We start from the raw sequence: 16,326 nt of genomic DNA, 5'->3' as shown, positions 1-16,326 counted from the left end.
AAAACTGAATTAAGAGCATTTAATTCAGTATGCTAAGCAGTTTAAGCAAGTAAGCAGTGCAAACAGGTAAGTCGTTTAAGCAAGTAAGCAGTGCAACTGTCAAACACAGCATGACGATTCATTTGATCGTAAGCTATGAACTACTACGCAATAAGCAAGTCTCATGACCCATTAACCAGTTTGAACAAACTTTATGTTTCGATATTATTGGCCTACGGGTACGCGCAGGCAAAACGTATAAACAACTGAGACTAGTTCGGGCGTATGTTATTCTATGTATTTTCAATAACCTTTATAGCTAGCTGAGTCCGCTCCTAAGGGGACGACTTTAGCCGAGAGAGGATTCCTCAAAGGCAGGTAAGTGGCAACGGATGCATCCAACTTATGCAGAAGTCCGTGGGATCTACCACTTAGGATAATGTCTGTGTAACGACCCCAATCCAGACCCTTTAAAAATGCGGAATATTTTTTTTTTTAAGAGTTGCGGAAAACTTCCCAGAGACCTGGGGTCCTTACAGTTCCAATTTCAGTTGGATAACCACACACCACAAACGAAGTTGCAATTATCATCCATATCACCCAACTAAAACTCTTTTATTAATGAGTAAGAAAATTTCAAAGACAAGGTTTTCTTCAACTGAAAGTAAAGTAACAATTGCAGAAATTAAAAGAACTAAAAGACAAAAGAAAGAGTCACTATATCCTCTACTGAAGTTGACAAGCCCAAGTATAACTCATTCATCCCCAGATGCATGTCCAACTTCACTGTTCACCATTTCCTGTGAAAAACCAACAAAGTAGGGTGTCAGAACCGAAATTCTGAGCACAGCTACTTCTAAAGAAAACAGGTGAGAGAAAAAACATGGATAAGATTTCGTGCAGTGATTTGAGTGAGTACAGATATAAACTTTGCAACATTTAAATATCCATAACTACCAATAATTGCATATACTCATCAGTCAAGAACAGTAAACAGTTTCATATATCAATAACTAAATAATCAAACCTTTCAGCATGATTTCACAAAGTAAATCATATGCTACCACCAAATGATGTCATGATATCAAGAATGATTCAAACATGCATGATCTAATGCATAACAGAAAAATGCATGATTATGTGCAATGCATGATTCATTTTTGTTATCTTTCATTTAAATTTCATCTTTCCATATGCATGCCCTATTAGATGCACACATCCTTAAGTTCATCTTTTTTAATTACAATTGCCCGCGGATACACCAAACGGGTACAAACCCCGAGGTCAAGTAGGTTCCCAGGGTAGCTTAACAAACAATTTGTATTTTATTACTGGGTTCCAACTTAGCCCTCGACCGATATCAGGAAACAGCCCCATCCATCGGAACATTAGACCTTCACATCTAATGTCGGGGACACAAGGGACACCTCACGCCCACCAGTGCCACTTTCTTGGTACCATAAACTCACAGCTGTGACTAACACACCACTCCCGGGTAAAGTGGCGGGCTCTCCCTAAAACCGTGGCCAGGAGAAGAACCTCAATATCGGGTTCAGGGCAACAACGCACACGGAGTTTTTGTATCCTCACAGTCTCCCCAAGACCGGATATCCAAGATTCTCATACTCCAGATGAGATATCCCAGAATATAAATTACACTGTTCTTATTCATTACATTTATTTAAAGTTCATTTTTTTTTTAAGTTTGCAACACCATATGCAAAAATGAAGTGAAAACCCGCATCCTCCCTTGCGGGGACCCATTCGGGACTCCAGCCCGTATAAACCACTAGAACAGTGTAGTAAAGTGCCAAACCATCTTATGTGGTTCAAGGGATGTATTTAAAACATATGAAAGCAAACCAAACCCACGGCTCTCCAGGCCGATAACAGCCCATTGAGGCCATCGAGGCATCACATCACAAAACAAAAGTAATGTTTTATTTATAACACTAAGCCAAAGTGCCAAAAGCATGCACTTATGAAAATCATAAATTAAACATATGCATGTCATAATGCATTCATATGCATTTTCAATATGTGTGTGTTACCTACATCACATATTTAACCAAATCCATGGTTTCTTTAAGTGTGTGAGTGTACATGTACCAATTCACACAATAATCAAGCGTACGAGTTCAAGAAGAATTAATAATAACTTAATCATGCTCACACCCATGAGTACCATAATCATAACAGTCAAATGAAAGCATAAACCTCCCCGACAGTGTTTCCATACAATCCCATACTCCAGCTTTTAAATAACACATGAACTTAAGACAAAAGTAAAATGTTCAGCTAGATACAACAAAGCAAGATACAATACATATAAAATTTCAGTTTTATGTGTCCATCCTCCCTACACAGTGTAACATGAGCAATATTATACACAACTGAAATTTTCAGGTTATGTTGCAATGATCCCACGCTGCATCTTACAAACTTTGAGCTTAACCACACTCAGGCACCATCTTATGCCAATAGACAGCCTACAGCATCACATTAGGTAATACATGCAAGATTCTATCGGACTTTAACAGTTCATGAACCTATCAGCAGTATATTACACCATTCATGTTTTAATGATTTAGGACTTTGTATATTCATTTATGAAAATAGAAAGTCTGAGTAACAACATTCGGCTAACTATGAAAACATATGGAAATCAGCCCTGTCAATAGAAATCAGGACATGTATATATATATATATATATATATATATATATATATGCTGCAGAGACAGAATTAAAAACCCTCTGGCATGAGTAGGTAAAACAGGCATATCAAACATAAAATTTGCATGGTACGTAGGGCTGCCCCTTTCAAACATAATTAATCTAATGCAGGTATACCATCAACCATTCAAGTTGTTCATATCCCCATTGCCGCATTCGTACAACTCCCTGTTTTACAACAGAATTTTTTTTTTATTCCTATATGGCAGTAACACAGCCCAAAGGTAAGTGGGTCCCTAACTAGTTCATTCCCAGCAAAATTTTTATTAAAGCTATTCAGTAAGGAAAAATAGTTTTGTTTTTAAAAAGATACACAAGTTCAATCCCAGCCTTAATGTCAATTACTATTAACTTTAAAATCAGTCAAGTTGGATGATATTTAAAAGCTTTGAGACTACTCATTCATATCGATTATTCTATCTAAGTTGACAGAAGTATTGGATGCTAATATTAGGTTCAGAAAATTTTTCTCTGATTTTAGAAGAAAAACCACACAGTCTACAGATCATCAATTTCTGCAACCTGAATTTATAATACATCGAAATTAAGTGCATTGATCAAAACTTCTAAACATAAAATCCATAAGCACATCCTGGAGAACTCAGGAACTCAAAAGTCTGAAATCGTTAATTGACTAAAAGAATATCCAACTCAAGATTATAACTATGTACAGCTTTACTCACGATGATTGCTAAAGCAGTTCATGCCTGAAAGAACAAATGAAGTGCACAGTGCCATAGGAATATATTTTAATTAATATGATAGCCGATGCATTCACTTTTCATATAGTTGGCTCCAAGCAATTATCTAATACAGCAAAATCCAGGATAATCGAACAAATCACCACATTAATGCATCCTAAGTATTAAAATTTCAGAACTTACACTAATTCAGGAATCAATTACGTAAATAAAATTTGGGGGTCACGGTTATCAGGGTATATGCCTTTAACAAAAACTAAAAACCCCCAAATCCACTGATTTGGGGTTTCGGATAACCCGCACCCCTCATTAGGAAAGATCCCCAACCCCCAAATCATAGATTTGGGGTTTTAGGTTTAGGGTTAATATAAACCCCAAGTCCTACCCTCAAATCCCCACGTGGAATCGAACCCATGTTCGATTCCTCACCCGATTCCAAGGATCACCGTACCTCTTGAAGAGTTTTCCGACGATCGGAGGCTGTCGTGGCTGCAAGAGAAGGGTCGGCTGGGGTTGCTCCTTGCTGCTGCCGTGACAGGAGTCTCGCCGGAGGTCTGTGATGGCCAAAACTTGCCGGCGACCTCCCTGCCTCCAGCGCGTGTGCACCGAACGAGAGAGAGAGACGAGGGAGAGAGATGAGGCTGAGTGAAGAGGGCGAGACCCCCTCTCCACTCCCCTCCTTTATCGGCCCCAGGCCCCTCCTTTTTTGCTGAGATGGGGGAGGTCGGTTACGCCCTGCGTAACCCCCCCTTCCCCCCTTTCCTTTTTCCTGTTAGGGTTTATCGGGCAACCCTTATCGGGTTGCCCCTTTTAAAAAGAACTCGGGTCCGGGTCTGAGCCCGTGACCCGCGATGCTGGGTCCATTTTAATAATGGACCCGGTTCGCCTATGAGTGTCGGATCCTCAGTTGGATTCGTGGATCCAATTGTGGGTCCGACCCTCCATACTAAACTTTATTTATTTTTCTTCTTATAAATACTATTAATTATTTATTAAATTTTGAATTTAACATTATACATATAATTTAACCCCCATCAATATGGATCCGTAAGTTGGATCCAAGTGGATCCAATTGTGGATCCTCGAATTCGCTTAATATATATATATATATATATATTTTATTACCAACATTAATATTATTTTAATATAACTCCATTTTTTTAAGCATAAATACCCCTCTATGGGTCTTGGATCCGAAACTGGATCCTAGGCCCAAATTACCCATATATCATAATATTTTTAAAATAAGTGCTTAAAATATTATGGTTATTACAGTCTGGTAATCCCTTCCCCTAACTCCAATGAGTGGGAAGGTCAGATCTTTGCCCGTGGGGTGGTTGTTAACAACCTGTCCATTGGAGTTTTTTACCGCTCCATCCTCTCCCTTGACAGACAACAAGAAACGAATGGGTGCGTTAGGTGTTACTTAACTAATGACTTATTCTATGTTGTGGTCTTTCAACCACTCGAACATCTAGCCTGTGAATGCGATCAGTCACCATATTATGTGATTACAGCATTGTGCATTTAGCATTATTCGAGGTCGCACGACCATCTCATTCGATCATCGTAGTACTAGCGTGTAGTGCACGACTACAAGTACTCTAGGATGAAAGGGGTATAGCTCCTCAATAGGCACCTCAACAGAAGTGTTTCACAAAGATGTAATGTTTCTTAAACTCTACTTTTGACATTATTTATCTTTTGAAACAGCCAGCAGCTTGTGCCAACATTCGGCATTCGATTTTCTAGAATCTCATCCCCTATCGGGGTATCTACATGCCTCACATGACTCGATACCGGCCTCGATAGACGGGATACGGGTTTCTCAATAGAACCCCCCGCTAAGAAGTTCGCTCGAGCCCCAATTCGGGGTTGCCCGACATATGTCAAATAGATGAACAGAACCAATCAATCACATTCTTCCAAATACTTCGATTTGGGGTAGTTTGATGCTTTTGCGCAGGTCCCTAAATCTCAAGTCTACTATGCAAGAACTGCATACTCGAAGAGTCAGGATCCTTGCGAGGTATCCCTCTCCTTAGACGAGGATGTATCGCTAGCTCCCGACTCAACTCTTGTCGTAAAAGGGAGAGTGGTAAATGCCCCTTGCATCCTCCACGAGGATGCCTTTATGGCACATGCAAAGAGAGAAAACCTGAGCGTCATCTGCAATGGCAAGGTAGTAACAACACATTTGCAAAAGCAAGAGCTTGGGCGTAAAGCGCGACGCGAAGGAAAGACATGACAGAAGTAAAGGACAAGGATCGCGAAACCGCGTCCTTGAGTTAAATGCGTACTTGTATAAATATATATTTGTATATATATTTATTTAATTGTCTTTTTTAGTTAATTGAACTCAATTTAATCGTCCAAGTCCTCTGTGCAATCTTCCCCTACCTTGGGGAGTTGCAAGCTTGTTGGCGCCTGCGGGTGTAAATGATTGACGGCTCGGAGCGCGAGCGGGATCCATCGTACGAGCTGCAAAAGTGACGATCTTAGCAAGCTAACACCAAAAATAAAAGGTCAGGGACACTGTTGTCATCCTGACGTGAAGGAAGCAGAGGCAGGGGCATCGTGCCCTTGTGCACCTGCTATCAGCGCAAAAAGCAGGGGCTGCGAGCCTCTGCTGACCTGCTATCAGCAATTTACGAGGAGGTAGGGGGTTGTACCCCTGACAAAGTAGAAGAGTGGCAGGGGGCTTCGCCTGTGCCTGTCGAACATGCAAGGCTTCGCCCTTGCTTGATGAAATGCGAACAGGCAAGGGGCGAAGCCCCTGCCTGATGCCAGGGAAGAGCAAGGCGAGGAGGCTTGCCCCTGCCTAAAGAGAGAAGAAGCACAGGGAGGGGGCTCGACCCCTCCTTGTCAGAAAAGGGGTGCAGGGAGGGGCTAGACCCCCTCCCCTACCGTAACAGAGAGCAAGAAGCAGGGAGGGGAGCTTGACCCCCTCCCCTGCCGTAACAGGAAGCAGAGCCCCCTCCCCTACCTATAAGGGTGCAGGGAGGGGCTGGACCCCTCCCCTGCAACCAGAGGGCACCGGGAGGGGGCTCGGCCCCTCCCTTACCAAACACAGCACAGGGAGGGGCTCCGCCTCTCCCTTGCTAAAAGGAGTCTCAGAGAGGGGGCTTTGTCTCTCCCCTGCGATCTAGGGCAGCAGGGAGGTAGCTTGGCCCCCTCCCTGCGCAACGGAGAAGTGAGGGAGAAAGAGAAACGAGAGAGCGAGAGGGGAAAAGGAGAAAAAGAGGGGAGGTGGATGCGTACCTGGGGCTGCCGGAAGGAGGGGGGTCGTCGGTGGCGGTGCTCGGCAACACAGAGGAGAGGGAGTCGGTCGGGGGAGAGACGAGAGAGCAGAGAGGAAAGGGGGGTTTCGAGAACCTCCCCCCTTTTGCCTCGCTGTCTTTAAAAGACAGTGAGGGAAGCGGTGCCTCCAAAGGGTCCGGGTCGGGTCCGGATCCAACCCGAATCTAAATAAAAAAAATTTTGAGTGTGTTTTACACATTTTCTCTCGTTGCACGGATGGGCACCATTCGTCTTGTTGTCTCTGTAGTTGTTCACCATGGATGGAGTTTATGTCAACTAGATGTGAAAAATGCATTCCTATACGGGGATCTGTCTAAGACAGTCTACATGCAACAACCTTCTGCGTTTGAGGTTGAGGGGGAGTGTTAGAAGGTGTGCAGATTAAGAAAGGCGATATATGGTCTAAAGCAAAGTTCTCATGCATGGTTTCAAAAGTTGTTTTAGGTGATGTCAAAGTTTGGTTTTAATAGGTGAGCGTCAGACCACACATTATTTATTAAGAAAACTAACTCAGGCATAGTAGTTATGGTGGTATATGTGGATGACATCATCCTTACAGGAGATAACATGAAAGATATTGCAGCTACGAAGGCTCATCTTCAAAAACATTTTGTTACAAAAGACCTTGGTTCTCTCAGATACTTTCTGGGCATTGAAGTGGCCAAGAGCAGTGAGGGTGTGGTTTTGTCTCAACGGAAGTATGTTCTTGATTTATTAAAAGAGACAAGAATGTTGGGGGCTAAACCTGCAAATATTCCCATGGATCACAAAGTTCATTTATTGGATGAGGGGTCAAAACCTGTTGATAGCAGGAGCTATCGCTCATTGGTAGGGAAGTTACTATATGTGACAATGACTAGACTTGATATTGCTCTGGCTGTAAGAAAGGTTAGCCAATTCATGGACAAACCGACTGAGGTACACTGAATGCTACAATGATGATACTCAAGTACTTAAAATTTTCTCCTGGAAAAGGGTTATTATTCAAGAAAGGGGGGTACCCTGGAAGTAGTTGCTTACTCTGATGCTGATTATGCTGGGTCTGTAGAGGATAGAAAATCTACCACAGGATTCTGTGTATTTGTGGGAGGTAGCTTAATTTCTTGGAGAAGCAAGAAGCAAACCGCGGTTGCTAGGGCGAGTGCCAAATCAGAATATAGGGTTATGGCCCAAACAGCAGCTGAATTGATGTGGGTTCGAACTGTGTTGAATGATCTTCAAGTGAAGGTTCCATCTTCTATGGTGATGATGTGTGATAACAAGGCAGCTACATATATAGCCAATAATCCGGTATTTCATGAGAGGACAAAACATATTGAAGTTGACTGCCACTACATAAGAGATATGGTTCAAGCTGGACATATCTCTACTAAGCATGTAATATCTGAGGATCAAGTTGCAGATATTTTTACAAAGCCTCTTGCCAGGTCCAGTTTCTCAAAATGTTGTGGCAAGCTGAGCATGATTAATATCTATGCTCCAGCTTGAGGGGGAGTGTTAAAATAAGTCGACCACTTTATAGAAAAGTTTATTTATTCTTAAGACTGTTTTTGGTATTTTATAATTAATGAGGGACCTTATTGTAAATTTACTCTTTTGGCTAATCTCTATTTAAACTAAAGGAGATTAGACCTAATTAAGTTCCTGAGATTTTTTTTCTCTCTCTCTCTCGTTTCTGAGTATTCTCTTAGCTTGTCGTCTACAGTTATAATGTTCAAAAACTATATTTGGATTTATGGCATAAAAGAATTGGCCATCCTAATGTACCAAAATCCAACACTTTCCAAATATGAAAAAATTCTATAATCTTGAAAATTTTACATGTGAAGATTGTATTCTTGGCAAGATGAAAAGATTGTCATTCCAAGAAAGAACCTTTGTCTCTATACGACTGCTTGAGTTAGTGCATTTGGATGTTTAGGGCCCAACACTTGTTATATCTAAGGGCGGGTTTGCATATTATGTAATCTTTGTTCATGGTTTTACTAGACACGTGGATTTATTTTCTTAAACACAAATCTAAAGATTTTTCATATTTTTAAATATTTCATAATTTGGTCAAAAATAAATTTCAAAGAGATGTCTCTATTTTTTACACTGATTCAGGGGGAGAATTTTTATCAAAAGAATTTAAAAATTACCTAAAATCAAATGGTATTACACATCAAAAATCTTGTCCCTACACTCCACAAGAAAATGGTTTGGCCGAAAAAAAACATGGGCATATCGTAGAAACCACAAGAACTTTTCTTGTTTCAAACCAAGTACCTAAAGAATTTTGGGCCGTAGCCACATTGACTGCAATTTATTTTATTAATAGTCTCTTTGAAAATATATCACCAGTTGAAAAACTTTTTAAACTTACCCCTGATTATTTTAGATTAAGAGTTTTTGGGTGCAAATGTTTTGTTTCCACTGGTAAAAATAATAAACTTTCTCCTCGTGCTATTCCTTGTGTCCTCGTACCCACACTTTTTGGAATTGCCGTGTCATACCCTCCGTACCCGTACCCGTACCCGTACCCGTACCCGCACTCGCACCCGCACCCATACCCATACCCAGGTGACATAGTAAAAACCTAAATACAACCTAATAAAAAAATATACATATATACACGCGTACATAAATACATATATCTTAGCAACATCCACAAGGATGTCAACAAGAGTCTTCAGAAATATAAAGAGTGGATGTGTCCTGTGGATATCAATTATAAACTTTGCGCTTCAAGCAGAGCTCATATATGTCCAAACTGAAAAAACAGGACTCTAGATTTTAAACTTCTGGAAGTACTAATTAGGAGACACTTGATAAATGATAATGATTTTGTTCTTTTTCATTTTTTGGTTGTCCTATAGATGGAATCTTCATATACTTTACTACTTCAATGACTTGCTGTCTTGTGAGGCTGGTACCTGATGCCATATGATTCAAGTCGTCCAACATTTTGGTTTTATTTTCCTGATGCCATATGATTCAAGTCGTTCAACATTTTGGTTTGACTTTCCTGCATCTTGTGTGCGATCTTTTAGGAGAAAATGTAGCTTATTCAAATTCTCTTTAGTACACAAACAAGAACATTTCAGTAGGCAGTTCTTCTCATTTGTTTCAACATGTATAGTTCCCTTCTTTCTTGTAATTTTCCTCTCCACTTTTTCTTATGTTTTCCATTTTTTATTTCTTCATGTCATTGTTTCTTGTTTGAGTTAGGTTGACCTGATTATATAATAAAATCAAGTTACACATATAGCTTTGATACAGCAGCACAAAGGCCAAATTTTAAGGTTAGATTTCTGCGCTATTTGAGGACTGCTGAATGCACTAAATCCTGATGTCTCAATACAGACATTGTAGATTTTACTTGCTGAGGATTTCATATCATCATTTGATGCAGGATAATTTTTCCTTTCTATGTTCTTTGTTTCAACTTCTATTATTTTTTGCAAAAATTTTGAGTTCTCATTATTATTGTCAGTCAATATTATGTGCAGGCCTCTACCCTAACATTGCTGCTACTGAAGAAGGAATGACTGCAGTACCTTATGGAACCAATAGACAGCATTCCTCTATTCCTTCTACTAAGGGTCAATGGTATGATGGTGATCGAGAAGTTCATATACATCCTTCGTCTTTAAATGCCAATGCAAAAGAATTTCGATACCCATTTCTGGTCTTCCTTGAAAAGGTTGGAATTTCTTTCTTATAAAAGTTTGCATTATATTAGAGAGTCAATTTTGCTGCAGCAAAGTGATTCTATGTGAAGTGTGGCCAAGTGAGGATTCTTTCTTTGGTATGGGCCACAATGGCCACATTTAAATGAGACTGATAATATTGTGGATCCTTTCATGTAAGAATATAACTGTTTCTTACACCAGGCTGATCACCCCTATTTTCTTTTTTGCCTGCTTTTATTCATTGTTTCAAGGAAACGCTCGACAAAAAGGTCAATGTTTGCTACAACCAATTGTACCTACAATCGACTTATCAAAACCCATTTTTCTTTTTCTTTTTCTTTTTTTTGTTGAATCAAACCTCATAGATATCATCTACATACTCAGTTTGGAATTGGCTTTGGATTGCCGAAATCCGATGTGTATGGTTTTAGGTGGTGCAAAAATTGGCAGCCATAAACACACGAAAATTTCCTGACTCAAAATAGCATATTTTCATCGGAAAAAAACATGATTCAAGAGTCGATTCCTACTAAATCGACCATGCTGAACACATCTATGAGGTTATATTGAGTGTATTTATATTGCTTCAACAGCAAAGGTGAATTCTTCAAATATGTTATTTTATCTACATAAGTGTCTTATCTGTCTCTGTTTCATAATTCTTGCATGTAAAAGGACATGATTGTTTGGCAAGTTGAATGTGGTAGCTTTAGTAGGTGATTCATCTGTGACTTCTTTAAGCTAAAACCATCATCATGCAAGAATATTGTGCATGATTTTCCTGCACTTCATAAATTCTCTATATAGAAAGGAAGGATTTAAGTAAATGAAATCTTATATAAAGTTCTTTTCCGTTTTTGGCTCTCAGGTTGAAACCAGCAAAGTGTTTTTGCGAGATACTAGTATAGTCTCACCATACTCTATATTGTTGTTTGGTGGCTCGGTCTGCATTCAGCATCAGGTATCCTGGTGTCTTCTCTAATGTCTTGACAATCTTTTTCTCTCTGTTTCTTGCAGTTGATTGCATTTTCTTATGTTCTTCAATTAAACTCCTTTTTCATCTGACATTTAATTCCTGCCATCATTGTCTGTGCTATAATATACACATTCAAGCAGCAGGGCTTTTGTCATTAGTTGAGCAATAACATTATTTGACTTCTAAAATAATTTTAGATGAGCGGCATTAAAAGAAATGTATACTCGAAAGGATGTTGCCTACTTGTGGGAACTTAGAGATAAGATCCATTCGTGCAAGCAAAGTGACCAATCTGTGAGAGAGTATTATGGTAAATTGAAAAACTATGGGATGAGATGGCTAGGCATGATGTAAAACCCGAAAATTTTTGTTACAAAATATTTTAAAATATGCAAATTGGGCCTAGATCCACATTTCGGATCTAGGACCCATAAAGGGGTATTTATGCTTAAATAATTGCGTCATATTAAAATAATATTAATATTAGTAATAAAATAGAAATGTACATATACATATATATGTTAAAATATATATATATATATACATATACTTATATATATATATATATACATTCGTATATATATAAGTATATATATACATATATGTATATATATACATATTCTTTTTAGTGAAATACCCGATAGGGGTATTCTTGTAAAATTGCAAATGTATTTTTTATTTTTTCACTTTTTCTTTTTTCCTTTTCCTTTTTTACCTTTTTCTTTTTTTATTTTTCCTTTTGTTTGAACCACAAGGGGCCCCACTCTTGTAGTCGTTGGGGCCCCAACGGTCAGATTTCTGACCGTTGGGGGCTCCCAACGACTACAAGGGAGCCCCCTTGTGGTCCCTTCTTGTGCCCTCCTCCTCTATAAATAGAGAAGGTGTTCCCCTCTTATAAGCATGGGTTTTTACACCCTTCTCTTCCTTTCTTCAATAAATCTAACTTATGACTTTAAGTCATTTTCTATATTTGTGAGTTTTTGTGTGTGCACATTTGGTGTTTGTGTTCTTGGCTCTTGTAGTCACTCTTAAAGAGTGACTTTTTTGCCCTATTGGTGCTTCCGCCTCTTTTCATTACATGGTATCAGAGCTCGGTTGGTGATTGGGCTTTTCTTTTGTCACCTTGGAACGCGTGCCTCTCAAAGTTTTGAAGAAAGGAAGCATATTTGGTGCCGATGGAACGTGACTCTAAAGTGGAGCTTTCTTTTAAGCTAAATGGGTCCAACTATCTCATGTGGACCTCCGCTATGGAAAATCATCTAAGAGGTAAGAAACTTTGGGGCTTTGTTATGGGAACTACTCCCGAATCCTTTCTTGTTCTTACAAAAATTTAAAATGAAGTTGAAAAAGCTTTAGATGGCGATGAGCGCATCAAAGCCATTAATGAACATCAATCCAAAATTGAGGATTGGGAAAGTAACCATGCCAAAATTTTGGCATGGTTTATGAACAATGTAGACCTTAAAAATTGTGCTAATATTGCCAAATTTAGAAGGGCCAATGAGGCTTGGTTTTTCCTTAAGGGTATGTATACCCAAAAGGATCTTGCTCGGCAATTCTTTTGTCAAGAAAAAATCCGTTCCACCAAACAAATGGATATGAGTGTCCGGGACTATTTTAGCTCTCTAACCCCTCTTTGGGATGAGCTTGCCCTCCTTGAGCCTAAATGGGTTGCTCCACAAGATATTGAGCTAAGAAGGGAATAAATTGAAAAAGAGCACTTTTTTCAATTTCTCCATGGTCTTCGCCCGGAATTTGAACAAGTGAGGGCATCTCTTCTCCATAGAAGCAAAGGCCTACCTATTGAAGATGCCCTTGCCGAGATATGTCAAGAAGAAACTCGACTTTTCTTGAGCATTAGGAGTGATGAAGTTTTGGCCGTTAATAGGCCCGGATCGAATGTTAAAGCATATAGACCTCCCCACTTTAACAAAAATAGCAATGGCCCTAGAAAGGGAATTATATGTCACTATTGTAATGAACCGGGGCACATTAGACCGGTTTGTCCAAAGCTTAAAGGAAAGGTTGCCGCGGTTGGAGAAAGTTCTCCAAAGAAGGAAGAAAGTACCAAAGAAGGAGATATCAAAGAAACTCTTAATCATATCTCTGAAGTTCTCCAACACCTTCTCAAGTCTTCTCCTTCAACATCCGGAGCCGCCATCGCCTACTCTTCATCACCTCCAGGTATGTGGATACTAGACTCTGGTGCTTCTTTTCATATGACATCTCATAAAAACTCTCTTTCAAATGTCTTTTCCGAACCCATGTCCTCCTATGTTTCAATGGCCGATGGAACGTCATTGAGAATTGAAAGTATTAGAACACTTGACTTCAAAAATTCTCAAAACTTTTTTGTTCCTATAGTAAGAGTCGTTCCAAAAATTAATTTAAATCTTTTTTCCGTTTCCCAAATCACCGACCATGGATGCCAAGTCTCTTTCTCACCTAAAGATTGCACCGTGCAGGATCTCCAGTCAGGGAAGCTGATTGGGCAAGGCCATAGAAGGGGTGATCTCTATTTTATGGACTTTTTGACGCTTCCATCTAAATCATCTTGCAATCTTGTTAAAGACAAAAGTATTGGAATTTGGCATGAGAGACTTGGTCATCCAAATTTTGTAAAAATGTCTCTTTTCCCGTTTTTGGACAATACTTGTAAAGATAATCACATGACTTGTAAAGATTGCATTTTTGGGAAATCTAAAGCTACTCGGTTTCCTCAAAGAAGTTACTTTACCACTCGGCCATTTGAACTTGTTCATTCCGATGTGTGGGGACCCTCTCCAATCTTATCTAAAGGAGGTTTTTCGTATTATGTGGTCTTTATTGATGACTTCACTAGATTTACGTGGATATACTTCCTAAGTCGCAAATCCGAAGTCTTCTCCTTCTTTAAAGAATTTCATGCAATGGTTAAAAATCAATTTTTAGGAAATCTATCTATTCTTAGGTCCGATTCGGGAGGAGAATATATGTCTAAAGATTTTCAAAGTTACTTAAAAGAAAATGGAATTTGTCATCAACGTTCTTGTCCCAACACTCCGCAACAAAATGGTCTTGCGGAAAGAAAGCATAGGCACATAATAGAAACTACAAGAACATTATTGATTTCAAAAAATATCCCAAAATCCTTTTGGGCCGAAGCGGTTCTAACCTCAACATATCTCATCAATAGAATCCCTTCATCCTCTTTGAAAAATCTTTCTCCATTTGAAAAACTTTACAATATGTCTCCCGATTATAAAAGATTAAGAATTTTTGGATGTAAATGCTTTGTTTTAACTCGCAAAAATGATAAACTTTCTCCTACGGCTATTGAATGTATTTTCTTAGGATATGGCGAAAAACAAAAAGGATATCGATGTTTTGACATACTTAAGAATAAACTTTATATCTCAAAAGATGTCACATTTCTCGAAGAAGAAAATGGTTTTTCGCATCAACCAAATGAAAATGTTGACTATTCCTTTTTATTTGACTTGTTACCTCAAGAAAACATCATAGATGATCATGTTGATCCTAGTGAACCTCTTAATGAAGATCTTGTTGAACATCCAAATAATGATCCAAACTTAGAAGAAAATGCTTCAAGACAAATACAAGTCTACTCTAGAAGGAATGAAAGAAATCCTCCTTGTGCCCTTGAAAGATTTTCTCAAAATGAGTCGATAGAAGAAACCTCTCAAAGAAGATCAAATCGCATTCCCAAGATACCAAATAGATTTGTTTCTTATAACGCTTTTTCTCCTAATTATCGAGCATGTCTTCTTGCTCTTCACTCCTTTCATGAACCATCTCATTACAATGATGCTAAACAATATGCTCATTGGAATGAAGCTATGGAACTTGAACTTAATGCCCTTAAAAGGGCGCAAACTTGGGAAATCATTGATCCTCCCAATGGCAAGAAATCCATTGGATGTAGATGGGTGTTTAAAGTAAAAACTAAGAGTGATGGTTCATTAGAAAGATATAAGGCTAGGTTGGTAGCCAAAGGATATGCCCAAGAGTATGGGGTAGACTATGATGAAACTTTTGCCCCAGTTGCTCGAATCACTAGTGTTCGAGCCCTTATTGCTATAGTTTCTGTTAAAAAATGGCCAATCTTTCAACTTGATGTTAAAAATACTTTCTTGAATGGTAATTTAAATGAAGAAGTTTATATGGAACCACCTCCAGGTATGAATTTAAATGGAAAAGTTTTAAAATTAAAAAAGGTTTTATATGGAATTAAGCAAGCTTCTAAAGCTTGGTATGACAGGTTTAGTAATGTATTAATCAATTTAGGTTTTTCTTCTTGCTATACTGATACTGCTCTTTTTGTTAAAAGGACAGGTGACTATATTATTATGCTACTGTTGTATGTTGATGATATGATCATCACTGGGAATGACAAAAAGGGAGTAAATGATGTTAAATCTATGCTAAAAGATACTTTTTATATATCTGACCTTGGTTATTTGAGATATTTTTTAGGAATTGAAGTGGCTTATTCCGCACGAGGATACATCTTATCTCAAATGAAGTTAGCTGCAGAAATTTGTACCAAATCAGGAATATCTGATGAAAAGAAAGTTGAGACTCCTGAAGTTATCAATGCGAAACTAAGACTTGAAGATGGTGTTCTTCTTAAAGATCCAACTCCCTACCGTCAATTAATTGGATCCCTCACCTATCTATCCATCACCCGTCCTGACATAGCTCATGCGGTTCATGCAGCGAGCCAGTTTCAGCACGCACCTACCACGGTTCATATGGCGGCCGTAATGAGAATTGTGCGATATATCAAGAATACCATCTCCAAGGGACTCTTCTTATCTTCTTCCTAATCTCTTGAATTGACTGCTTTTACTGATGCTGACTGGGGAGGAAATCCTAATGATCGTATCTCAATTACGGGTTTTTGTATTTTTTTAGGTGAATCTCTTATCTCGTGGAGATGCAAGAAGCAGCAGAAGGTCT

At 38.9% G+C, this 16,326-nt stretch overlaps 1 protein-coding gene across 5 annotated transcripts in view; it reads left to right on the top strand.

Moving 5' to 3' along the window:
* LOC149836674 (RNA helicase family protein) overlaps positions 1-16,326 on the top strand; it is a 307,604-nt gene that overhangs the window by 267,238 nt on the left and 24,040 nt on the right. For 4 of the 5 annotated variants that reach the window (XM_090005515.1, XM_090005514.1, XM_090005516.1 and 1 more), the window contains 2 exons: positions 10,190-10,399; positions 11,257-11,349. In XM_090005515.1, the coding sequence (XP_089861641.1) occupies positions 10,190-10,399; positions 11,257-11,349 (303 nt within the window). Of the gene's footprint in view, positions 1-10,189; positions 10,400-11,256; positions 11,350-16,326 lie in introns of those variants that run through there. The other variant, XM_090005517.1, reaches the window with a different exon arrangement.

The sequence above is a fragment of the Nuphar pumila genome, chromosome 5 (genome assembly GCF_984573655.1).
Source record: "Nuphar pumila chromosome 5, dmNupPumi1.hap1.1, whole genome shotgun sequence".
In the NCBI taxonomy this organism is placed as follows: Eukaryota; Viridiplantae; Streptophyta; class Magnoliopsida; order Nymphaeales; family Nymphaeaceae; genus Nuphar; species Nuphar pumila.
The sequence above is the reverse complement of the archived record's forward strand: the minus strand, read 5'-3'. Positions and strand labels throughout refer to the sequence as shown.